This window comes from Tetrao urogallus, assembly GCF_951394365.1.
Source record: "Tetrao urogallus genome assembly, chromosome: 3".
NCBI classification, from domain to species: Eukaryota; Metazoa; Chordata; class Aves; order Galliformes; family Phasianidae; genus Tetrao; species Tetrao urogallus.
The window spans coordinates 51,519,518-51,546,349 of NC_136815.1; the positions used below are offsets into that span (position 1 = coordinate 51,519,518).

A 26,832-nucleotide genomic window follows, 5' to 3' on the forward strand; every position below is an offset into this window, starting at 1 on the left:
CAGGATGACAGATAAAGGGAAAAGCACTGGATGTGAGACATAGGGGGAAAGCTGATCCATGAATTTGGCTGTCTCCTTTGCCCCTGCAGGTAATGTTGCGTGCATCAGAACTTTGCTTACTGTACAAGGTGTTCTCCTTCAATACTAAATCTGCCAGCTCAGTGAATCCCAGACATGCTTAATTATCCTGTTCATATTTTTGGAATAGGGGAACTGGGAGAGGCACCTGGACCCTTTATGTGCTGCAAATACACCTGCACAATTTGTGATGGTTAATGCAGAAGAGACTTTTCCATCAGCATCTTGTGCTAATTGCTGATTGCTCACTTGGAATTTGGGAGCATCAGATGGTGTAGGGCTGGCACACAGCCACAGAAAGGCATGATCTCTGTTTAGAGGGGTACTCCTACATCCTATTGGAAGTGCTGTTATGGGTGTGTTACAGTCCAATTGAAATTGAGCTGTTGAGAGATGTATTATCACCCCTGTGTTAGGGACTGAGGACACATTGCCAATGAAAGTGAATTTGAGTCCATGACCCATTGATACTAATGGCTGAACTAGCAATAAAATAAATTGGCAGTTCATGTTTTAATAGGAGATTAAGCCAAGAGTTACCAGTCTCTGTTCCCTTGTAGGTCCTTTTGAAATCAGCCTTCTCTGATGTACTGGGAAATAGAATAACAAAGACAACCTATAGCTTACAAACCAGAACTCAGATGTCCATGAATTGTATTGTTGTTTTTAGTCCTCTTCAGAATCTTTCCCAGGGTGCTGGGGGCTTGTGGTATTCATCATGACGATTCTCAGAGCAGCTCTTCCAAACCTTCACACCTTTCTCCTAAATGAGTAATTTAGCAATACAGTTAAATTTATTATTTTTTCATTCTGAACTATTGTAGAGCCGTTGTGAATTGATGGCTGTCTTTGGCAGGCCCCAAGGTGGAGAGGTGACAGCGTCATGGGCAGTTGACATCGACTATGATGCTCAGTATTTCAGACGGTGCACATAGCAGCTTTCCATCCTTAGGATGTCTTACATTCCCTGCTAATATTCATTTATTTCACACAGAAATAAAGCATTTTCATTTATCCAACTACTTCAATTTGAGGTAGTTGGGGAAATTGTGAGGGACAAAGGCATTCTTGTATGTCGCTGTGAGAAATTTATGATCTTTCCTTCTTCCTCGTTGAAATCCTGATTCTTGCAGTCTTGTAGTGGACATCAGCTTTATTACTGACTTCAGTGAGCATAGAAATGCGATCCTGAAAAAATTGAAAGATACAGGAGGAGTATGGATTAGTCCTCTAAGAAGATATTGTTCAGAATTTCTCCTTCAGGTGCCATTTCTGCCTCAGGAAATGAAAAATAAACAAGGTAAAGGTCTACTAGCAGCAGTGCTAGTTATACACTCACACAATTGTTCTTTGCAGATGGTTTAAAAGGGACATTTGGAACCACTTCTGAACAACAAAGAAACAGGCATTTCTTGTAAGATGAGACCATAGATATGTTTGGTTTTACTTTTGCTTTGATAGGCATAAATGTTTGGACTAAATGAAAGTCATCTGATAGCTGTCTTTGTGGTACAGCTGAAACAGAATGGCCAGGTTCCATCTGTAATCTGTACAGATAACGAAGTAATAGTTGATGAGATTAAAAAAAAGGGGAAACTAGGAAATTATTAAAATTATTAATCAATCTGGTTGTCAACACCAAGACGTGGTAATATTACTCAGTTTGCCAAGAACTGCAACTAAGAAAACAATCGAAATCTTGTTTCAATACCTTGATCTAGAAAATCTTCAGTGACTTTTAACGCTTCAGAAAGAAAAATTTCTCTGATCGTTATTTAAGACAGCGCAGTACTTTTTACCCTTGGTTGTTTTGGTACCCAACCTTATGTGTTCCCGTCATGATGCTCCAAGCTGGGAGACCATCCATAGGTGACAGGACTAAAACCCTCACACGTTGCAATGTAGTAGTGTCATGCTGCAGGCTGCTTCCTTGTCCAACCGCTAGCATAACAAGTATTTTTTTTCTCCCCAACATTATATGAAATTAATCAAGGCCATTTCTGTTGTTCAGCCAGATGATTTTGTGTGCATACTTCAAGTAATAAAATGGAAGCCGGAGAATTGTAGCTCAGCATGGAAGGAGTATTCCATGTGTGTTTGGAATGTGCTTTTCTAGCCTTCATCACCTGATGCACGCTATACAATATTGTCTGATTTAGAATCAATGTCAACAATACGTTTTTAAAATGAGAAATATGTTTCCTTCTGACCTGTGAGGAATTGTCATGTACAATAATCCAATAGCGTTGTGAGGAATCTGCATTAAAATATTGAACTTAACATTATTCTTATATTTAAAGAGTGTGAAATGATTCACAGACTGAACACTTTGTGAAGGAGTCATAGAGTCAGTTCTTCACATTTTAGACTTGTGCTCTAAACCCTGGCCTACAATGCCTTTATTTTGGGTTTGCTATTAAATATATTTATGTGAGAACGTAAGTCTGTATTTGATGGCATGAATCAAAGCTGAACTTTGTAAGGAAAGATTACAGAAAGACTACAGAAAGATCAGACTTTTTTGCTTTTTAGTTTTATTTCTCTGTGATGTATTTGTTTACGTGTTCCAAAGAAAATAAATTTCAAAAGAACGCTGTTACAATTCCTTTATTAATCAAGTTGTGTTTTCCCTGCTTTGCTCTTGATGTGTGGCTTGAAAGTTTAAAAATTTTAGAAGACACTTGCTGAAATCTTTATGCAAAAAGCAAGAGTTCCCATGCTGATTGCTAGGCATTTGATATAAATAAGCATAAGTGAAATAAATCTGAAGTCCCATGAAAGCTGAAGATCTGATCTAGAGGATTTTAAAGTGATTTAACGAGTAGTGCTCTCTCATATCAGTTGCTTAGTTTTCATTGTGTAGATTCTTGTAATATTTCTTGACTTCTCTCCCCAGGGTTGCTGAGAGAGAATGAATTGCTAAATATATAAAGAAAATAAGAAGGGGTAGAATACTCTTATTTTAATGTCTCTTTTTTATCTTCACCCCCTCCAGAATCTGTCCACAATCTTCCTCTATATAGATCACCTTTAGTATCAAAAGAAGTAATCAAGCAAGATGTTTAAATTATATGTTAAAGGGAAATGTATGTTCAGTGCAGAAGAGCCTACCACACACCACCTCAGCAATGAGACAGATGCGTGTCAGTGAAGTAAAAGATGCTTAGCCTGCCGTATTCATCGCCCTATGTCTGTGTTGCTCTTAATTTTAATGCAGTGTAAGATTGTGAATTCCTCCCATTTTGGATGCCATCAAATAGATGTTTTTTGCCCCAAATTTTGTCTTTTGTACTCTTCTAAAGACAGCAAAATGCTGATTATCTGGAGGACCCTCTTCTGAAACTAAAACCATAATTCTGTTTTCTTCGCTTACTCCTTTGTGAGCCTCTTTCTTAACAGCCAGCAATCTTAAGTGTTTACTCTCTAGCAATTTTAGCCATCATCTCCAATCCAACTTCGCTACCAAGAGGTTTGGTGCTCACACTTACCAAAATGTGCTAACGTGTTCACAGTCTTCATTTAATTGTAGCCTTAGTTACCTATCAGTAAAATAGCTGAGACCTTAACTGGGCTAAGAGAAAAAAAACAACCAGGGAGCACAGTGTTACATTATATCATAGTTTCGCTCCCCTTTGAATTTGATTCCCAAATATTTGTGTGCTAGATTGCTCTTTACCTTTTCTAAGTAGCTGGTAAACCTCCTTTCTTTTTCCTGAGGGAGTGCTGTTATTCTTTTTATGTTCAGCTGTCTGAGTGCAGTGTGTGCAAAACATATGATTTTAATCTGCAGCCTGGATTTCAAAATGATCATCCCTCTCAGGAAGAACTATAACTTGTTAGAATATCATTCAATAGTAAAACATGGTGTTTCAAATACATCTTTGCTGATAACAAGGAAAATGAATTTGTTTAGATGTTGTTTCTTATTATCTCAACTTTTTTTTTAATGCTGAATGAGCCTTATTTGGGGGACATGATGGGCCGTACAAGGAAGCTCTAACACATTTTGTTCCTTATTATTTTTTTTCGGTGAAAATCAGCAGTATGCTTTGTTAGCTGGCTTTCTTGCTTTATTATAAATAGATTCCTATTTGAAATCTGAGGAAAGACCAGTGCTATGAAACTGACCTCAGTTTAATTATGTTGATTTTTAAAAACACAGAAATCTATTACTGTTTCTGAAAGCATTAGTAATAATGAGCAGGTGCTACATGCGACAAACTACCTCACCCAGAGTTATAATAGTGATAATTGCTCTTGAGTTAACGATGCCCTGGTTGTTTATTCTGTCAGTGAATGGTATATTTTTGGGTGGTTCTCTGTGTTCAGTGCATCACTTGTGTAATTTTGAATATGCTTTAATAAGTCATTGACACACTGATAACTTGAGCTCTGACCAGACGTTTGTCCTAGTCCATCTCTTGTCTACACCCAACAAATTCTAAAGGGATGCTGGCGTACAGAGTGGCAGATTTAAATCAAATGGCTGAAATGGTTATCACCAGCTGTCCCATTCCTCTGACAGACATTGCTATCTCAGGGCTGGTGTGGCTGAGCTGCATGCCAAGCATGGCTGCTATCAGTCTGGCCATGAGGACAAGCCACAGGCAGAAGTCATGACCAGAAGAGCTTGAGCTAATGTGCCAGGATTTTGGGGTATGGTTTGGAGATCAAATGCAGCTTGGCTCTTGGATGTGCCACACGTTTTACCAGTAACTAGCATCACTTGTCTGTGGTCCCCCAAACCTTGACTACACATTTACATGTGCGTGGCTGCTTGTCAACCCTCAGGTGTGTAGTTTCAGCTGGTACCATGACTTCAGTGTGAACCATGTCTTGCTCTTCTTCAAAGCTTGCTTTAGAATGAGGCAGTGATGGCTGCCATTCCCACACCTGCTGTTCCTCTTCACTCTCTGCTGCTGGTCCTGTCCTTCCCAGTCACTCTGCTGGGGGTGCCAGGGGAACCTTTATATTGCTGCTGACAGCCTGCTGTGTTGTCATGACTCATAAAAGAGAGACTGTGGAATGTCGAATCTGTGCCTTTGTATTCATTCACACAGCGTATCTGCCATGTTGTATATGGCTTTGGTTTTCTGTGCTGTAGAGCTTTTCAGAATACCGCATGGTACATAGGTAGACTCACAGTATCGTTAAGTTTGGAAAAGACCACTAAGATCATCTAGTCTGACCACCAGCCCACCACCACCACTCATCCACATCCCTCAGTGCCACATCCACATGGTTGCTGAGCTCCTCCAGGGATGGTGAGCCCACCACACCCCTGAGCAGCCTGTGCCAGGGCTTCACTACTCCTTCTAAGAAGAATTTTTCCTAATATTTAACCTGAGCCTCAGCATCACGTGCTGTCCCTAGTTATTACTTTTTTCTGTGATACAGCTTGAAGAGAAGTAGGATCTATGTAATAGAGGTTTCTTTGGGACATTGATACCAATGTTTTCTGCATTATCCACTTTGTAAGCACTTTGACCAGGGAAATTGTGAAGTAATCTTGGTTAAAGTGCTGCTGTATGGCCAAATAGATGTTAGTGATGCTTAAACAATATTGCATAAATGTAGTGTGAAAAAATCTTTGTTGAAATTATGCTGCTTAGGTTGCTAAATGAAGCACCCTCAAATGATAAAACGCTGACTTTCCTCTTTGTGGTGCAGTCACATATCTTCCCACTTGTTTGCCTGTCCTGTGTACTCAGTGTTGGCAGCACTGTGGGCAGAAGAAGAGCATCTGAGGGCAGAGGCACTGACTGTACTTTGTGGCACTGCTACCTGAAAGTGGAATTGAAGTAGCGTGAGAAAGCCTGGGGGAGCAGAGCTCACCCTGTTCCCCACCACAGTTATTCTGCCTGCTGCCCTGCTGTCACAGTATGGTTTGGCAGCGATATCATCAGAGCCTCACTGTGTCTATGTCTTTCTGTTATTTGGGAATGTCGCCAGAAACTCTTCTGACACAGACAATGGAAAAATAAGTGCAAATTTTATTTTATTTTTTTACAACGTTGTTTCTTACAACATAAGAGCAGGACAGAATTTCTTGGGACCAAGAAAAGGCGCTTCTGTAGCCTGAAGCTGTTCTTCCTGCTCAACCTCAAAAACCCGCTGCATTCAGTGCATATGGGAAGGACTCACCGAGGCTTTTATAGTGGAATATGTTAGGCAGCCCCAATGACTACCATCTTCACTATTATATGTAGGTGCAAATAGGTGGGGAGTTTGTGTACATTTGCAATGCAGTATATACTTGGGAGTGAGTGCTAATTGAAATTGGCTGAAGGAGAAAGCAAGAGGTAGAGAAGAGTTTTATGAAAGGAAAAACATGTTGCATAGTTTAAAAGCTTAGCCACAAAAAATCCAGCCTTCTGGGAAAGGTACTAAGGTGAATGAAATGAGTGATTCATTTTTAGAGTTGAATAAGGACTGGAGAATTAAATAATGATTGATATCAAGCAGTATTAGTAAAAAAGACATTGACTGCGCTGTAAGATGCAAGCAGTGAGAACAAGCTGTTTGGCCATACTCTATGTATTATTTGACTTACAAATTTTAAATGAATACTCAGGCAGAGTGATGTGAATTAGACCTTCCTTAGATAACTGGACTTGTTTTAAAGAAAAACCATGTTTTAAGTATAAAGATGAGCTGTAACAAGGAATTTATGACAGGAACACATGACTGCGGTGGTGTGGATTGGAGAATTATTAGTTGGTAGACACAACTAATAACAGTCTTCATAATACGTAATAAAAAAAACTTGTCATTAGTCACATTAGTGAGCATTGCACAATCCAAATACAACTGAGAAATGAAGGGAGAGCTCTTTTTTCCATTAAAATCCTTAATTTAGTTTCCATTGGAAACTGTAACTGCCCTATGTGTCTTGGCATGTGGTAAATACATTCATTCCTTTGGTATTTTCTCCTCAGTACACATACTACGTGGGGAAAAAAAATGCTGTCATCAGTATGAGATTGATAACATAGCACGCTCTTGTCTGCATTAAATGTTACATAGATGGAAAATTAAGTCCCTGCATCAGCAGACCCCCACTTGCTGTGGTAATACTCTGTGTTGCATGTGAGGATGGTATTTCTCTGCATTTTGGTGCCTCCCCTGAGAGTTCAGTGCTTAGCAAATGCATCTGTGAAGAGATATGCTTTAGTTGGTACTTCGCTTGATTCAAAGCTTGTGATGTTTCCTGATCAAATGATCTGCTCTTGAACTATTTGCTATGCAGGCAACATTCCCTAAAAACGCAATGTATATGACACTCCAGCAGCCTGGCAAGTGGCACTGCTTGAGAATATTAAAGATTTCTTAAGATGAAAACCAGCTAAGATAATTTCTAAATATTTACCATAATTCAGAAATTCTTTGAGTTACGACTAAGGAGAACAAGAAGTTAAGAAAATCTCATTTGCATGTACCAATTTCTTCTCATCTCCAGTTGCCTGTGATAACGACATTGTGCTTGACAAAAATTATAAGGTACAGTTTTAATGTATTTTTAATCGTCTCTTCATGTAATTTCACAACTGAAAATGAGAGTGTCATTAGCTGAATCACCAACGCACCTTCCACGTACTTGATTGGGGGAAATTTGCTAGAACATAAAGGAACATCTGAGGCTGGCAGCCAGGACCATCCCACCACCCCAGCCAGGAGTGGCGCTGCTGAGGGCGTGAGGGCAGAGCCAGCCCCCAAAGGCAGGGCTGCGCTGCGGGCCTGCAGCTGGGCCTGGCTGCAGGAAGGCTGCGGCCAGGCAGGGCTGTGGGGAGCTGGAGCCTGGCCTGCTGCGGCCTGGGGCTGGTCAGGGTCAGGGAAGACTTGTCCCTAAGGGCATGCGATGCTGAGGGGGACATTTCTGTAACTCTGCGGGTGCAGAAGGTGACAAGCTACTCTGGTGGGAGTGCAACGGAGTCTGTGCACAGGTAAGGAGCAGGGGACTTTGGGTCAGAAGTTTGGGAGTTTCAGTGCTGTATGAACATAAACTGGCAGGTGATTGGCAGTTCAGGAAAAGCAAGTTGGTAAAAGGGCAGCCAGCCACCATCAGTACCTGTGTTTCTGAAAAAAACAACAACCAACCAGACTTACATCAAAGCTGATGCAGATCTTAGGCTCTGAACTGTAAAACATGCTAAAATAGAACATTGCTAAAGCATTGCCATGGCCATATCCAAATTATTATACGAGGCAAATTTGAGGATTAGAAATAAAGACTGCGTTGAGACTGAGGATTAGCGTTGCAATGAACTTAAGCCTTAAAATGGATATGATCAAGTGTGTCTACTATAACATGCAATTTATGTATCTTTATTTATTTTTTGTAAAGGACTGTAAGTAAAATAGAATCTGATTTAGTGTGATTAAGAAATAGATGATAGATTGTTGACAAAATATTAAAAGCATATTATTTCCTAGGGGAGGGGAAACTACAAGGGGACATTTTGAGCCAAGCTGCAGATTTATATATATATTCAGAATAGAATGGAGGTCTTGACATATTGCTTGCAAGTGTTTTTGAAGCGTTTTCATAGTCTTGCTGTTTTATGGAAAGATAAATGAAAAATAAAACAGCAAAATATATTCCCAAAGATGGCAGTAAATCAACCATTCCTTTATTTGCCCTTCCTAGCAAAAACTCACTAATTGGGTAAGCCTAATGGTCTTCAAGTTCACCTTGGAGAGGTTGTCAGCTTGAGATGAGTAATGTGATGAGAGCTGTTGGCTTTTCCTTCTTGATTGGACCTGCTCAAGGCAGATGCTTGTCTCAGCCATGAAGCAGGGGAGGCACATCGATCCCATGGATGAGATGGTGATAGAGTCTTTTGAATTTGGTGTAGACGCAGAAAATTGTCAGGACTAATCAGTAGTCTTCTCATAATACTCTTGAAGGACTCTGGAAAGATGCTTTTCTATTTCTTTTCACACCACATGGATACATATGAGTAAGAATGATTATAGATGGAAACTGATTCTGTTAAAAAAATCCAAAAATAAAGGAGTTCCTCCAGTTTTCACCATGATGTCCAATGCAGTTAGGCTGTTAATTAAGATAAGCCTAGTAAAATGTCCTAATGTCCATGAAATGATGAACTGAATAGCAGATTTTGCTACCAGAATGTAAGAATATTATGTTTATTTCCTTTAGGTATTAGCATAAATAGTAAGTAGTGTTACTGCATTGTGTCAGGTTTTGCCCTAAGAAGAATGCAGAAAAACAATTGCTGGAAAAGGAAGAGACTGGAAGAGGGTAGTAGCCGAGCAGATGAAACTGGTTTAGAATCAACAGCAACCTTTCAAACAGTATGTTTTTAAGGTTGTAATCGCTTCTGGTAGAGAACATCTCATATTCTCCATTTTGTGCTGCTCTGTGAACAGAGTCTTCTGTCCTCCACAAGGCTTTGAGCAGAGAGGCCAGACCTTTGTGCATTACAGCTCTGTTTCTTATTCTACGTAAGCTGACCTGCTTTCATTTTTTGCTGGTATTCTGCTTGGCATTCTTTTTATGAAGTGGATTTTTTTTGTTTTGTTTTGTAAAGACCTATTTATCCCTCCTTTCTGTGCACCAGTGGAGTTTTATTAGATCGTATGGCAGCCTGCCATCTTCCTTATTAACAAAGCTTTTTCCCAAATGAACATGTTCCTTGTGTACACTGCCTCCTATTTATGATTTATTTCCCATTCTAAAGCTACAGTCTACAATATTAAAAATAATACACAGACAGATGTTTATCAGAGGTTGAACAGGGCTTTATTGTACTGAGTCTGGTATTTGTGGTTTATATTTCTTTAATCTCTGGTGAAGAGTGCACCTCCCACCCTCCCCAATTTACTTCTGCCTCTTATTACCATTACAGCAGGTGATGATGCCCTTTAAACATATTTTCTTTCAGGCTGTTATGTGTTGAAATCTGAATGGTTACATGAAGAAATACGTTGGCGTATTTAAAATGAAGTTCTTATTTAAGAAATCAGAAATTAGGCCTTTATTCTGGAATGTAGATTGACCCAAGGGCAGGAATTTTTGCCTTCAATTTGCATTACTCCACTAGGATATTTGAACACCCTCTGCTGGCTGTACTGCCAGCATTGCTACCAATTCAGTGGATTTTGGAAGTGTCTTTAGTGTGGACCAGTCCTGGATACAATTTAGGATTTCATTTTGTTGGTTAGAACTGTTTTACTGTGGTTCAGTGGTAACAGTTTTAGATCGCTGGCTGTGTGGATACATTTTTTTATTATCTGAATGGATGGAATAGAATTATAGCCCTGGGTCAGATAACAATCTCAGACCTGTTAAATAAGGAGCTGTGACATGCATCGTAACAGTGGCCTAAAACACCGTATTTTTTCAATATGACACTTCATTGCTTTTTTCTTTTTTTTTTTTTCTTTTTCTTTTGGCCTGTGGTTGGACTTGCATTACAAAAACAAACAGCACTTAGTTGTAATTAAAAATGCCCTACAGTAAGTGTGATGACAAAACAGTAGGAATGCTCTTCATATGTATGAAGTCAAGTGTAAATGAAGTCTAAAATAATTAAGTTGAATGCAAGGATAAAATTATCTTGTTGGATAGGCACAGAAAGCATAAAATAGACACGCAATAGCAGATCTTGCATTTTACAGAAAAAACTCCTCTTAATGAGAAAACTCTTTTTGTATCATGAGGCAAATTCATCTTTTGCTGTTGCAGCTGAAAGAGAGCCTACAATTAATGATTTTAAATGCATTCATTCATATACTAATGAATACTTGTACATGGATGGTTTATGCGTGTGAGCATCTACCTCAAACTTACGAGCAACATGCCTGTTGGTACTAGATACATAGAGTTCATAAAAATGGGACATGTACATCATAGTATTCTTGGCATTCATTTTTTCCAAGAGAGTCTAGTTATACCTGGAAGTGTGTTTATTAACACTTTGTATCAAAGAATCAGTGTATTGGCAAGACACATTTTCAAATTATGCTCCAGACGTAATTACAAATGTAGTAAGCTGTAATTATAAGGAGGGATGTGTTTTTCAACCTCCAGTGGCTGTCATCTGCTTCAAGTTTAGCTGTAGTTAGAGCCTTGCTGACCAACCTACTGATGTTTCACTAATTGCCACTTGAAAATGAAGACGAAAACTGCATAGCTTTGAAATGTTATTTGTGAAAGAAGAATCGTGCGGGCTTGTTTTCAGAGCTGGAGCTCTTCCCCCTCCTCTTGTCTAGACAAGCCAAGTACAAGGCTTTCTACTGATAAGAGCTTTCTGGTGTTGTCACCAGGTACACTGATCTAGTCTGGACTGGTCTGGATTTCCGCAGCACAGTTTGGAGGTCTCTCCTGTATTTTGGTACAGATCTCTGCAGGTTTTTTTACTAACATTCACTTTGACAATGTTGTCAATATTTCTTTCCTACTATCTGCATCAAACTGACTTTGATCTGCCTTGCTTTGGAAAGAGAGTTAATTCCAGTTTTAGAAAAAGCACACATTGTTTGAATACATTTACTATGCAAACTACTCTAAAGTATTGAATTTCATTTCACAGGTTCACAAATACCTCATGTTAGGTATGCTCCCTATTTGGAAGTATTTGTGTGTTTTCATTGAATTATCTGTTTAATTCATTTGTTCCATTCCTACAGTGCATTTTTCTTTTAAAAATGCCCTTCAGACTTCAGTAGAACATGATTGTGCAGGCTTAGTTTTGCATTATTGAGTCCTCCATGAGGTATTAAATTTTATTAGATAGCACATGAAGTCATCATTGATGCTAACAGTGGTATTTCTGTCACTTGTACATCAGTGGTCCTTTTCCTAACTTAATATGAAGGAAGACACAATGAACCATAACTGTACAGAGAAGTCCTTTTTTTAGATGCTTAGAAAGGCTTCATTGGATAGTTCTAGACTTGGGACATGGAAAGTGCTGTCCTGTTTGTAATGTCAATTGTCACTGCTTGTTTAGACTGCTCTTTACAAGTACTTCTGGGCTTCTTTGGGATCTCATGTATGCATAGATTTTATCTTTTCCCAGTTCTAAGCCATTCCATGATGATCTTTTTGTCCGGCTTCTTTTGGAATGGATCTTCTCTCTCAGCCATGCTTCTACAGACTTAATGGCTTGATTCATATTTGGAGAAAGTTTGCTCTGTCTCGGTCAGCAACATGATGGCATGGCTTGAGATGGAGCACTTCGTAATCAACAAAGGATTCCTGTGGTATAGAGAGCAACCATCCAGTCCCTGTGGGGACATCAGCAGAGGTCTGACAACTCTTTTTCTCTTTCTTTCACTTTGATAATGGTGATATTCATGTCACAAGGAAGAAGCAAGTAGCTGTGGAATACTGAATCCAAATTTCAATTCAGTTTATATCTGGAAAAAAAATAAAGCTTAAATCACAAATTCTTTCTTCTGGTTAGTCCTCTTACAGTAATGTTAGTTAAAATACAGCACTTTAATAGAGCTACTAAAAATTTAATGCTTCACGTGTTCTGTTGTCTGAAGACCGTATAAACTGGTGGCAAATAGAGACTCAGAGTTCTTAACTTTAGTTTCTTTTGAGTCGACATCTTGCTTGAGCATTTTATATCAGTCATGAGGGGAATGTGGAAGGCTTTATGTTAGGGCTCAACATGAAGGCACAGTAAAGAATTAAAAAATGCAGCCAAAGTGACATGCCACGTGTTCTGACTTCAAGCACTATGGTGTTTGGTACTTCTCTTTCAAACAGAAGCAGCGTGTCTGTTGCTACTCTAATTTTAAGAACATCTCGGCAGTTTATGGTGATTTTCACTGCCTTTTCTGGTGTGCCCATTTAAAATGTCTGCAAAGTTTGAACCCTTTCATGTTAACTTTTCTAATCTTCCAAAACAGCTTTATACTTTCCTTGCTCCAGTTTCTTACTTTGTGAGTTTGCAAAAGTGAGTCCTAAGTGTGGTAATAATCAGATTGTATTGAGAGGGATCTTTTCTGTCGCCTTTGCAAAAGTAAATGTTAATAGCCTTCTTAGTTTCTTGGGTTTCAAAGGCTTACTCTCTTTGGTCAGGGCCTTAAATGGCTTTTTCAGTTCTTTGTCATGGCTGAAGAGGATGAGGAATGTGGAAAAATACTTTGTATAATAGTTGACTCTATAATTTAAATACTTCATAAATCCTGAGGACTTTACTTAGGAAAATACTAACTGATTTTTAAGTGCAGTTTGACCAAGTGCATTGCAAATACATATTCTAAGTGCACAGGAAATGCTTGTGTTTCTTATGCAGCATATTACAGCTTTTATTTATATTCTTAAGTAGCATTTTAACATGTTGCACATGCTGCAGCATATATTTTACTGCAGCAACTTCTTGTTGGTATGCGTACCAAGATGTCATTGATACTTGAGATGTGAAGTTTTCAGAGAGAGGTCTGCGAATCACTCTTAGTTACGAAGCAAATATGCTACGAAAAATGATTTAATTCCCCTTCCCAATTTATTTCTCCCACCCCACAGTGATTGCCATGCTTATGTTGCACATCAGATACAAGTGTGCAGATGTCCTCCCTCAGTAAACTGTTTTAGGGTCTTGTTAGAATTACAGCTCCTGTCTTCACAGTTCAGAGCAAGTCCAATCCTTGTGCTGTTAAGATTAATGGGAACTATTCTGTTGGAGCTGCTGAAGATGAACAAATGTTGAAGATAAAAATCATCTCTCTTAAGCAGAATCAGCCAGCCCAAACTGCAGTGCTGGGGAAGCCTAGATTTCAGGGAATTGTACTACTTTAAATAAAGGGCTTGTGAGTGTTTCTTGGTTTTAGTTCCATCTACTTTGCCATTGCTTCAGAATGAAGCAATTGAAATGAAATGAAATTGCCAGAATTTGTCAACATGCTAAAGGTGTAATCATTGAACTATAATTTGTCTAGATATAATGTGTCTTCTGTTCTGTGTCAGTAGTGTATTTATCTTTGGAACAAGCCTAGTGAAAAGCCTTTTATAATGGTATTTATATTTCTGTGAATAATTCTTAATTGTATCTCAAATGCTTACTATTAAGCTTCATTTCTAGAGGTGACATTTAAATATCAGTTTAGCTGAAGGGCAATGGAATTTTAATTATCGACCAAGTAGACAATCTCAGTACATAATGCCATGTTTAAATACTGAGCTATTACCATTTCAGACTGAGGACAAGTAAGTCAGAGTGAAGCCTTGACTGACCGGGCTTAGAAAGTTAAAGAAAAGCATGGACCATGAGTAGGCACTAGGCTCTAATTTGTATGACAAGTTACCGCTGGTGGAACTTCCTGAATCTTTATCAGTAAACAGGAGGCCAAGGATGGCAGTTGTCCATCTTGGTCACCAGGAGCAGGTAAGTGTGTAGCTCTCAAGTCAACATAAAAATGGAGAGGGAGGTGAGAAGCTTTACCTTGTGGTGGTCTTTTAAGAGAGAGGGATCAGCCCAGTGTGATTAGTTAGGTAGCCTGAGTCCTTTTGCACAAAAGGAAAAAGGGAGAGAAGTTAAGAATGAGCTTGAAGTAATGATGTTTTTGTTTAAATACCTGGTCTCAGAGGAGTTTTTCCTTGTGACTGAACCATATTTAGCAAATCATTCATTTGTTTTCAATGAATGAAACTTAAAGGAATACAGTGAGCCTGTATATAGCATCCAGATGCTTTATAGAGGTTTTAGAGTTTCCTTCTAAAGAAAAAAGCAAACTGAAATGTGGGAGCTCAGTGTGCAGGCAGCGAGTGCTTGACTGTAATTAGCTGGGAGACTGGCAGATTGGCTTTGGGAAGGTAGTTAAGGAATAATTGTCTGTGTCTGGACAGGACTGTTGCTGGTTACAAACTGCTTTACAGCTGGTGCTGTTTACATTGGGCAAGACTTTTTTTTTTTTTGATAACATGGGACAGTGAATATATTTATTCACAGTGCTGTCTTGCCCCACATACATAAACTGCTACACAAATGTGGGTGAGAAAACAGTCCGTGTTGTAAGTAACTGAGCTGTAAGCAATGTGAACTAGAAAAATCTTTTGTCTTTCTTAGAATAAGTTGAATTTTCAAAATGGCAAATCTGGTTTATTAGTGGATTGATTCTAGTGATCTAAAATTTATCACATATACTCAGACATCATTCATACTTGCAGTGCTTACAAATACTGCATTATTTCCTTTGGTGATGAAGTGTGAAAGACCCATCCGCCAAGATAGCATCTATGTGAAAAATACCAATTGCTTTTAATATCAGTCATTCTAGGTAGTGAAGAAGATAAACACTAATTTCCTCATCAATTTTTGTTTTGATTTCCTTTTTACCTTTCAGAGTGCAAATTCACCTGCGCCAGTGGTAAATGCTTGTATCTTGGTTCATTGATTTGTAACCAACAGAATGACTGTGGGGATAACAGTGATGAAGAGAACTGTCTGCTTGTAACAGAGCATCCACCTCCAGGCATCTTTAGCTGTGAGTACTTGCTCTTCATGTGCATCTGTGTATGTATGTGGAACATGTCTGTTACCTCAAAAATCAGTGTCTTCAGAAACCTGGTCTGCTGTATCATGTCTAGGGGAGCTGAAACGGAGCACTGAACCAGCAGTGCTGTCTAACATGCTTTCTGTGGGTGTCTGAATCTGGAAAGTTGAGGTCATGTGAAGGGAAGTGGAGGAGTTTGTGCTGCAGGAAATGAGGTTGCAATTGTATGAACTGTAAGTGGTTTCTGAGAAAGAAAGCATAATATTTTGAACAATTAAAAAAATGCTTTCCAATTTTGTTCCATTTCTGAAAAATGTTTTGTGCTTTGTGTATGTGATAGTCTTCACATGCTATTGAGACTATTAAGAAACTTGTTTCAGTCATTGTATATATTTTATTAGTGCAGAAATCAGCACTAATTTGGTAGGTCACTGAGCTTTGGAGGTATGTATTTAAATAGCCTTACTTGCTATTCTGTTGTGCCTGTGCATCTCAGAGAGAGCGACAGAATTCCTATCTTAGTACTTTGCCCTTGCTGATGGACAACAAAATCAAATTTTGATTTTTTTTTTTTTTTTTTTTTTTTTCCAACTGTTTTTAAACTGCAAATCAGCTTTCTGAATAGAGGAGTTTTCCAATAACGATTCTGGTCTACAGGTGCAAGAGAAGTGCTGTTACTGTGATGATTTCCTGTCGTATGTCAGGGTACTGTATTACCTCAGTATTTGCTTTTAAAAAGATTGAAACTGTTCTTTCAGAAATGCTTTACTTAATGCAAGGATAGCGGAAACGAGCATCGCATATATTAGGAGGATGACAATTTGTCACATGCTCGCTAAGCCATTTCCTTTCTGATAGGATTGACAGTTGTTTGCCACAGATCAGTAGGTCCCTCCACTGGTCAGTGTCTGATGGAGAAAGCAGTGTATGGAGTGAGGTGTCTAGCAGTGCTTGCCATTGGTGTTGTTCTGCCAGTAATGACAGCTCTCGAAAAGCTGTTTGAGCTCTAGTTGTGACTGGCTAAGGAATATCTGTGTTAATTATGTTGCTGTTAATAATAGAAATTACAAGCAGTGTGTATCTGTAATTTTTGCACTGAACACATGCAATATTAAACGTGATATAATTCACAGGAGTTAATTGATAATAGAAAACTGACAGGTGTTGGATGTGTTCCCTTTCTTCATTCTAACCTCCAATTTAACATGTTTTTAAGTGACTAATCTTGTACTTTTGCTGTGATATCAAACATTTTAAAATAGTAATGCTGTACATGTGCATTTATGTTATTTCATTTTATTTTGCTTTAGTTTTGGTTTTATAATGGAAGTCATACGAAGACACTCAGGTCCAGATCAGAATGTCACATGTACTTCCCATTAATTTAGGATAACTTTGGCTTTTGAGTTTTCAATTGCCTCATACTTTGTGCATGCAAAAAGGGGGATTTTCTGACCAAAATACAGCAGCTTCTCCATTAGAATCATAGAATCACAGAATCATAGAATGGCCTGGGTTGAAAAGGACCGCAACGATCATCTGGTTTCAAGCCTCTGCTGTGTGCCGGGTCACCAATCACCAGACCAGGCTGCCCAGAGCTACATCCAGCCTGGCCTTGAATGCCTCTAGGGATGGGGCATCCACAACCTCCTTGGGCCCCATTGTTTCTGAGTTTGACCAACAGGAGCTTGGAAAATCACTGTGGTACAGGTGGAGGGAAGGACTGGGTATAGTGTTGGAAACAAGCTGCGGCTGGGGCACTGTCTTGTTGCATATTTTGTATGTACAAGCTGTACAAGCTTGGTGATATTGCAGGCATGAGACGTAATTGCTCTGGGTATGAGCATTTATTTATTTCCTTACTTGGTGGTGTTAATACAGCCAGCACTGTATGCTGTTGTGCAGCCTTGTGGTGCTGTTGGTGTGTGTGTGGATGCACTGCAGGCACCAAGGGGTGACAGGGACACCCTGCGAGTGCGTGGATCCTCAGTGGGATCCAAGTGGTCCTTTTGATTTCCTGTAGCCTCGTGGATTGAGTAGTTGTTCAGTAGCCTACAAAGGCTTTAGAGTCTTCAAATCATTACTTGTTTGGTCCTGGGTTGGTAGACTTCCCGATCTCCCTAAAATTACCTCTCCCCTGGGGTGTTTGAGCAGTTCACTGCCCCGAGGAAGAAAGGCAGGCCTGAAAGGCAGCCATGCGGGAAGCTAGCTGGTGCTCTCTGTGCCTCAGGAAGATGAAGTTTACCCACACCAAACCAGACAGAATTTGTCTCTAAGAAGCCTTCAGCAGCAGTTGGCTGCTTCACAGGAGCTGAGGTTGGTGTGGTCTGCTTCTTTCATGTCAGCCTTTTATGCGTGACAAGATGGCTACCATGCAGACTGCTCAGTTACTCTCTGATACAGTTAGAAAATAAAAAATACCAAGTTCTTTCATTTGAATTGTTTCCCCAAGTCTGTTAGTTTGTTGATTTCATCTGACTCCTTATACAGTAAGTTGTCCAGAGCGATGGTTCTGCTCCCCAGTGCTGAGTGAAGTTGAATGATTACATAAACAGTCATGTTGTCTAATAGTTTTGTAACAACAGGGCAGATTAGAAGCTTGAAGAGGAATATTTCATTTATTGGTAGGAGCGTCCTGAAGTATGTAACTTCTTGCTTTCCTTGTGGCAGAAAGGGTGGTTGGTTATTTGTTGTATTTTTGGATCTCAATAATGACTGTATTTTTTCACGGCAGTAGGGACTGTGTGACACGTGCTGCTAAATGAAGGGACTTCCGTACTAAATTAAATGCAACAAATAGTAAAACAGTGGACCTAAAGGTGAACAGAACAGAAAAAAAGATCAAAGCAAAGCAGAAAAATGCTACTGCTCTGAACAGTATTTAAAGGAAATGAGGATTAATGATATTTATTATGTTCTCTCTATTAAATAGGCTGTTAAATTGTAGCAGTTGTCAATTGGTAGTAGGAAAGAACATCACTAGGAATGTGGCAGGCAGCTGTACTGGCCTATTCAGGCCTTGAAAAAGAAACAGAATAGTTGTTAAGTGTGGTCCCCAGGCCTTAAAGGGATGACATTTTGAATTATGAAACTTTTCCATGCTTTTGTCAATGATTTTAATGGCTGTCTCTGCTACAATGTACCGGAATACACATGCTAGAAATCTCCTAGCTGATGATTGCCTTCCAGTGCAGAAATACGTACATCAGGTGGCCTCTACTTAGTGACAAGAAGGTAGGTAACATAGCACTGTAAAAAGGAAATAATTACAACCAGGAGAAAAAAAAAGGAAAAAAAAGATTTTTAAGTGCTAATTTCTAGGCTAGTTAGTGTTACATGTTGGTGTATTCTTGCATCTTCTTGCACACGGTTCTTGAATGGGCAGGGAACTGTTGAAAGGAGCAGTGTGTATGCTGGTCTGCATCCGAGCAAGATTGCCTGTTGTCTATTGGAACTACTGTGGTCTTTACCCAGAGTAGGTTGGCATTAGGGTGTTTTTGCTTTCCCTGGACTTTTTTTTTTTCTTTTTTTTTTCTTTTTTTCCCAAAGAATCCCTTTCTCCCACTGCATGCAGACCTTCTGTCCTGTAGAAGCAATGTTAATCTCATTTCATGGTTACATGTAGACTGCCTCCAAACGATGTCTAAATAAACTTTCTTGGGGAAGCCCTGCTTCAGCTTATTTCAGCACTATGCCCATGTTAGTGGTAACTTGTATTTCCTGGCTACTGAAGCATTTCTCATTTGTGTTCCTGCCAGCAGTCAAATCCAGCATGTCTTGTTGCAACTTGTTTGGTTTAGTTAAGTTGCATGAGCAATAGCATAGACAGATACTTTTTGTGGGTGCCTGCTCCCTGGGTCTTATGATTACAGCAGATGCAGTGGCTGAGCGTTAAGGCAGAGATTAATCCCATAGGCTGAGCATTCATATCGCCTTGCTCTTCTCATCTGTCTCTGTGTGGAGGCTATTAATGCAGTCTTTCTGAATGTTGCTGAACTTAGTAAGGTGCAGTTACACAAAGTGAAACAAATCCTGTATTTCTGCAGCTTTTGTTTTTATTCACTTTCCTCTCCTGACTAGTAGATAAAGTTTCCTTATGGTGCTACATTTGACGTTTGGTTCTGAGGCACCGAGAGATTCGAGGGCTCTATTAGCTCATGCTGGTTAGAAACTAGTTTCAGACAACACAAGTTGCCATCCAGCAGGTGTTGGTTGGTCAAAAGGCAAGCAATGGCATCGGAGCTGAATGTGTCAGGGTAGGTGAGGACACTCAGAGAGAACTCTTCGTTTTACTGCGGGTAGCCTCTTTCCAAGGAGCCCCTGCCAGCTCCTGGAAGGCCCATTTCTTGTTTTTATTTCTCTCAACCGTAAATATGTATTGATCGAGGTGGCTAGTCTTGAATTCTGTTACGAGGCTGAGTGCATTAAGTGCATGAAACTGTGATTGGAAAAATGCAGCTCACTGTAGAATTTTAAACATTGGAAAGACTTGGCCTTGTGGGCAGCTTGCAGCTGCATATGATCTGCAGAATTTGGGCTCTGATGAATAGGAACGATGTGCGTGTTTCCAGCAGGACACAGTTCATTTCTTAGAGCGTTTCCCTTTGTTTCAGAACAAATGATCAGCCTGCCTTGTCCTGCTAGAAGTAAATTAGATTTGGAAATGGGAGCTGTAGTCTGTTTGTTAGTCTGCAGAATTGAAGTCCCTCTAATTGAGCGGCATTGAGATTTTTAGGGATGGTGGAGATCTGGGTTCGTTGTTCAGCAGAAAACAGCGCAGGAAGACTTTGCTGTGATCTGCCGGTGCTCACGGGCATGCTGAACACAAATATTGACACGTATGAACATTTGGAGAACAATTAAAAAGGAAAACAAATCCTTCTCGTCAAGTGAAAATGACATCTGCATCAAATCTAAAGTTGTCGGCATTGATGGAGGCGATGCGCCAGGGCTGTTTTGGCAGAGCAGGGCTTGCAGTGGGAGTTCATTTTCCTCGGCGAGGTAAAAAAGGAGCCGCACCGCAGCTCTCTGGCTCTCCCTTTCAGCACCCCTCCTACTGCTGTCAGCTGTGAGCTTTGTAGGATCTGCGGGGGGCTGGAGCACGAGTCTGTTTGAAAAACAAAAAGCTCAATCAAAGGAAAATATTTTGTTTAAGGAGACCTTTGGCATCCCCCTCTGACTGTGACACCGAATTCGCGCAGATAAAAACAACTGCTTAGATTTACATTTTGATTGTGTTTCTGCTTTCATGTGTGCCGGGCTGCCCCACTTCAGGTGAAATTTATCCATTTCTTTAAATATTTAGCAGTCTAGCGTTGATGTTAATGAAAGTCTGGCACTGCTATTTTGAGAATTGCAACAATGATAGTAATTTTCAGTGTCAGATTACTGCTTCTCAGAGGAAAAGGGAGATGGGAGGAGGGAAGAGAGAAAAAAATTGTTTCGGTTCTAATAGAGTTTGTCATCAGCCTGGCTGTGCCAGACAGATGGATCATGAATACTGTCTAGACGCTCTCTGCCTGAGTGGAGCTGTGGTCTCTAAGGACAAGCAACGAGACGCCGGCTTAAGTGACTGGGGAAAGTCAGGACACACCGCCTCTAATCAGATGGCAATCAATGCGGGCCTGCCTCACGGCTGGCAGCGGGGCCTGCTCCCCACCGCAGCTCTGTGCTGGTTTCAGCTGAAGCTCCTCTATCTGTGGGCTTCGGAGAGGAAGGAGAGCTGCGGTGTTACGGCACTATTGATTTCAGCTCTGTGTGCCCTGGCACTGTGCAGAGATTCTGTTCAGATACAAAGCCCAGGCAGGGCTGGTGGCTGGTGGAGCCGTAGAGCGTGTGTGTGTGTGGGACTGCACAATCATTGCATTGATCTGCTGGCTACATGGCACAGCACACCTGGAAGCATTCTGCTGCTGCCTTTCCCTGGATGTGGCCCTCATGACTCCCCATGGCCCAAGTGGGTAAGGGTAGGGCACACGGGGCTGCCTATGCTGTGTGGCCAAAGGGAGACCGTGTGCCATTAAGACACTGCTGCCACTGCCACTTTCCCTTTCTCTGTCTCTAAGGACGGTTAATGATAAGCAAGCAAAAATCTTCTGATGTAGCTGGAGTGATAAGTATTTTTTGACTGGTGAAATACAACAGAAAATTAATACACATGGTGACTCATTTGAAAAGCAAAGGGTCCTCTGGGTTTTGTGGCACGGAATAAGTGGCAACATTCTAGATTTTACATCTGTGTGTAAAACCGAATCTCAGACAGATAACTTGTTATTTAGAATATCCAGTTTGCTTTCAGCCTACTGAAATGCTGCTTTCATTCTTAAAGTGCTTTAAATTGGTCCTGTTCTTGAAGAAAGGGAAGCGTAAAGGTGCATTCTTTGTTTTTTCTTATGCTGGCATTTTGTATGTACTTTTAAAAATACCGTATTTCCTGGCATTTAGTGTAAGCAGTGAAGTAGGCTGCAGATCTCATTCTGAATTCTGTAATAAAACTTCAGAGGAACTTGGTAATGCTGGAGTGTACCCATTTTTCTCCTGGAGCATTATGCTGTTAGCAATTCGGACAAGCCAGACATGCGTACGTGGCTGGTAACAACCCTGAAATATGCCAATACGACATCAGGTATTTGTATCAACTTACAAGCAGGGCTGAATGTGGCTCTTTGTGAGGAATTTCCATGTCACTGTTTCCAGCTGAACATTAATCATATTTGTACAGTTAATGAGATAAGAAAAAAAAGCTCAGTGTCATGCAGATTCAAGTGTGGGAATTCCAGGAGCTCTGAAATGCTGTATTATTCATTTGTGAGCTATGTAAGTCAGTTGTATCAGCTTTAATCAAAAAGATCTAGAAACAAAACTTGTTAGAACTGTTTCTGTTTGTTCTTCATACGCATTTCATTCATCCCTCCTTCAATTCCTGATAGCTTTTAGGAAACGTCATGTAGTAGGAAACATTTCAATTTAGTAAGATCATGTCTAATAATTCTTTTTTTCTTCTTGTCTCCATTTTCTGCTACTGATTTCTTACAGATGCAAAAGTGAATTTTATATTCTCAAAGCACAGTGTATTAAAATCTTGATTCCAAGATTGACTTTCATGTGTCTGAGAGGATGCCTAAATTTCAAGTTGGCAAACTCAGAGGAATAATGCCGTGCATCAGTACAGTATGGCTTTCCATGTTATGGATATGCTTGGCTCTGCAAGAGACAGAAGCTCCTTGCAGACCAGTATGAAGTAGGCAGATGGACCCTTGCGTACTTTGAGAGCACCTTTTGTCAAACTCTTCTCTCTGTGACAAGTGTGTAGTAGCAGAAACGTTCCACAAATACAGACTTAAGTATAAAGTACAGAAACCACAGCAAAGTATCATGGCAAAAGCACAATTGTTCACCCACCCAAGAGTGAAAGGGAACAAATTGTGTGTCAGTTATTGTCAGACGATATTTCATGCACAACTGATAGGTGTTCAGACACCACATCAGAAATCATATAGAATGGCACCAAGCAACTTCTGTTGATTTTGTTTCCAGTTCACGTTAGTAAGGATTGTTCCTTGCTCCACTTCTTCCCTGTACACTGGCATTGGCAGTGGTCATGCTGTACACTGCACTTGGAGCTGCCTGGCTAAACCTCTCTAAGTTTTAAATGCAGTTATGAAGTCTTCCTGCATGAATTTTAAAGCCATCATTTTCTCTTTTGCTCATTCAGATCTGTTAGCACTGGTAACTGCACAGTAGGAAGACTGCATTTGTGCTGTTTGCACTTGGCTAATACCGATGCCTAGAGGAGCATTGCAAACTGTTTCTTCTGTATAGCATTGGAAGCTGTTCATGTGGTTAGCACAGTGTCCCTGTGCAGATGTTTGTGCAGCCATGGAGGAGTTGGGTTGGAGTCCTGATCTGCTTCTGATTAACCCTGAGAAACTTCTACTTGGTTTCAGCCAGTGTTATGTCTTCAGTTCTGTTCTCAGCTCAACTCTGTGTGCCAGCACGAAGTGGAGGGCGGTACAGCCATGAATGGGAGTGCTGCATGGGGGTGCAGTGGGGTGGTGTATCCTTGACTGGCTTAAGGTCTCCGTGAAACTGCAGGGTTAGTAAAGGCCTTAATCTTTGTCTTGCTAAACCACTTAAAGGTATGCCTAAAGATAGTTGCCTGAATACAAGGGACTTTGGGAATTAAGAGCTGTTCGTTGTTTTCCCCTGTCTCTCTCATTCTGAAAACCTCTGTCCAAAGTATTTGTCCCTTTTTTTTCCGGAGAAATGTAGCAGAAGAATGAAGCATCAGAATTGAGAAGAGGGTGTCTCTCAATGAGCATTACTGGATTTATGTTTGTCTGAAAGGAGCTCATGCTAGCGGAAAGTATTATACCATTTTTTCTCAGTAGCAAAGTCTAGTTTGGCTTAAAACAAGGGCTTACTGGAGTCATACTAGCTAGTTAAATGTGTTCCTAGGAACAGCTGTCTTGGGTCAGATCAAAGGCTCAGCCAGCTCAGTATTGAATCTGGCACTGACCACTCTCGCAGATGCAAAGTGGAAGAGTGTAAGTAAATTAGCCAAGCAGTTATGCTTTTCCCAGTAAACGTGGCTCCTTGGAGGAATGCTATGTGCTCCACAGGAAGAGCACAGAATTTCTGTCCTTTGGAAAGTGATTTTGTAGTGTTTTTTTTTTTTAATTATTATTATTTTTTTATTTTGTGGAGCTTTTATATTTGGTCAGGATCTGTATTCTGATGGCTTCATATTTAAGAGTGGACCAACTTCATCTAATAATGAAAGTAGGCTTAAATTTGACCTGGATGCTTAAGAAGTAAGATGCACACATAGAACCTTCTGCATGTAAAAGACACAGTTGTCAACCTGCCTGTGTAGCACACAGGTGTCAGATGCTGTGGGTGTATGTGTGCATACATTACAGCAGGCATGCCCTCAGTTCTGTTCTATTCGCATGCGTGTCTTATGTAACATAGGCTAGGTAGCACTAAGACTAATAGCAGCAGCAACATGAAGAGGCTGCAGCTCTGCTCCTTCGAAAGAGTTATTTGGGATTTCTTTCTTGGTTTAAAAATACTAATTCCCTTAATTACAGGTTTCAGATTAAAATTAAGGTTAAAATGTTTTTCATATTCTATTTAAACCATAAATGAGAAGGTTGACCAACTATTAATGTGAAGACACTGTAAGGAGCTAAAGGAAAACAGGTCAGGAGAGAGAGCTGTTAAATTACTTGCTTTCTGTATGCGTTAAGATGATTTTTTTTCTAACATAACACAATCTGTGAGGCTAGAGAGAGTTGTACGTAACACGGCTTTAGTCCAACTGTACACGATAAGATCACAGCTTTACTTACCTTGGCAGCAATATTGCTGTACCGGTAGCTTCCTCTTCCCTTCTCACATTTCTCCCTGCTCTTCTCTTCTGTTTCAGCATTGCTGTGTAATAGGTTCACAGGAGTAAGACAGATTAAGATCCTGGGGGGTATAGAGATAATAATGATGCACCATGTGAGTACTGAGTCTGGCACCTAGTAGCACCTTGATAGAAATAGAAAGCTGTGATCACAGTATTAAAATATGCTAACAAGCTGAAGGAACTAATGGGCTGCATTTTTACAGTGCAGATGTTCATCCAGCACTTGTGCTGAATGCAATAACAAATGTGTGGGGGCTGCTGGTGATATTATTGTGTTCTTGGCAGCACAGTTTTCCTAAACAATCTTTCTTTTATATTTTACCAAGATTTAGAATGTTCTTTTTTTGTGCTGTAAGATAAAGAGTGTGTGTGTGTAGACAAATTGGTATGATTAGGGCTGGTTGGGCTATGGTTCTATTTATTTGAATAGGAGGTCCTGTAAGAATGTGTGAGTTATTGTCTGTGGGATTGTCAGTTCTCAGATAGTTGCTGTTCCACATCTGCAGCTAATGATCAGGTAGTTTTCTCTTGTTTCTCAAACCCAGCTCATTGGGCAAGGTTAAACTATATTCTTTGAGGAAATGTGGACCCAGAGCATGATTTAACAGTGATCTCCTTGGGATTTCTGGAGGGGAGTCTGTATCCTCCTGGAGGGCAGTCACCCTGGCATACATGGCATACGTGGCACTCCTGCACCTCAGTCTGGCTGCCTCTGCCATGCTCCCTCCTTCATTTACTCATTCTCCTCATTTGTGTTCAATGATTTGCAGCTAATACCAAGAATAACACTGTGGTGTTGAAGAACCTTTCAATAAGAAATGATCCTGATGTCTTTCCAGTAGATTCAGGTATTCCTCAAGAAATTACTGTTCCTACCGCTCAAAAATTTTCTAGACAATGGCTGGAATCGTTATGTTGCAGACTTGCTCTTTTATTTTTCTCCATGACAAAGAAATGCTGGCTCATTTGTTTTAATTACCGGGATGAAAGGTGTATGTGGCTGTCGTTTGTAATTAGCTGTAGCTTTCATTGCGAATACCTGCCACTTTTGATAGGCTGTTACAATACAGATGATCAGTCAACTGGCTGTGAGTATTTGTTGCTGGCTGTGTTCCTCCTGCAAATGCAGTTGCTTTGGTATAAAACACAAGTCTATTACATAGCATACATGGAAAAAATAAATTCTCTTGTTGCTAGAAAAACTAGAGGAAGGACTGGAATGATAAAAGAAAGGAGGAATTGGTGATCAGTGAATAGGTCTTGCCAGCAAATTCAAGTTTTCTTGGCATTTCTGCCATGCAATCCTGAGTAAATCATTATTCTTTTCCTTTCTTAGTTTATTTATAAAATGGAGATAATATATTCATCTACTTTGCAGAAGTAACAAAAGACAAAAATGTTATGTGATTGAAACAACATGCAAAGAGATGTTAAACAGTAACATTGGTAAAACAGGTATTGTACTGGAAGAAATGCAATGATAAGCTGACAGTAAGAATTAAAAAAATGTTTAGAAAAGGTGTGCTTTGTGTTGTTTGTTGGCACTACCACATAATGTCTCCAATGCTCCATAATGTACCAGAGTATTTAGAGACATACATGTAATTTTTCACTTATATGTCAACATCTAAGGGTGAGGAAATGGATATGCCAAATAGACTCTAAGTAGGTACATAAAAATCCATTTGCATTAAAATGTGACTTTTTTGATGAAGAATGAATGAAGAATAGGCGTAAGTTTCATCAGTCAACTGTAATTCCAAAATTGTGGCAGCGTATCTTAAGAAATGATGAATGTAGTGTAATGATATTTGGTTGTGTGGTTGAAGTTAGTGACATCTGAAGAGGTATACTGAAAGATTTAA

At 39.9% G+C, this 26,832-nt stretch overlaps 1 protein-coding gene across 3 annotated transcripts in view; it reads left to right on the plus strand.

Moving 5' to 3' along the window:
* Positions 1–26,832, plus strand: part of LDLRAD4 (low density lipoprotein receptor class A domain containing 4) — a gene marked incomplete at both ends in the record, with an annotated part of 167,114 nt that overhangs the window by 19,513 nt on the left and 120,769 nt on the right. For 2 of the 3 annotated variants that reach the window (XM_079533305.1, XM_079533306.1), the window contains one exon: positions 15,403–15,543. The exons of the other annotated variant lie outside the window; for it this stretch is intronic. In XM_079533305.1, coding sequence (XP_079389431.1) covers positions 15,403–15,543 — 141 coding nt within the window. The remainder of the gene's footprint in view (positions 1–15,402; positions 15,544–26,832) is intronic. 3 annotated transcript variants of the gene reach the window in all.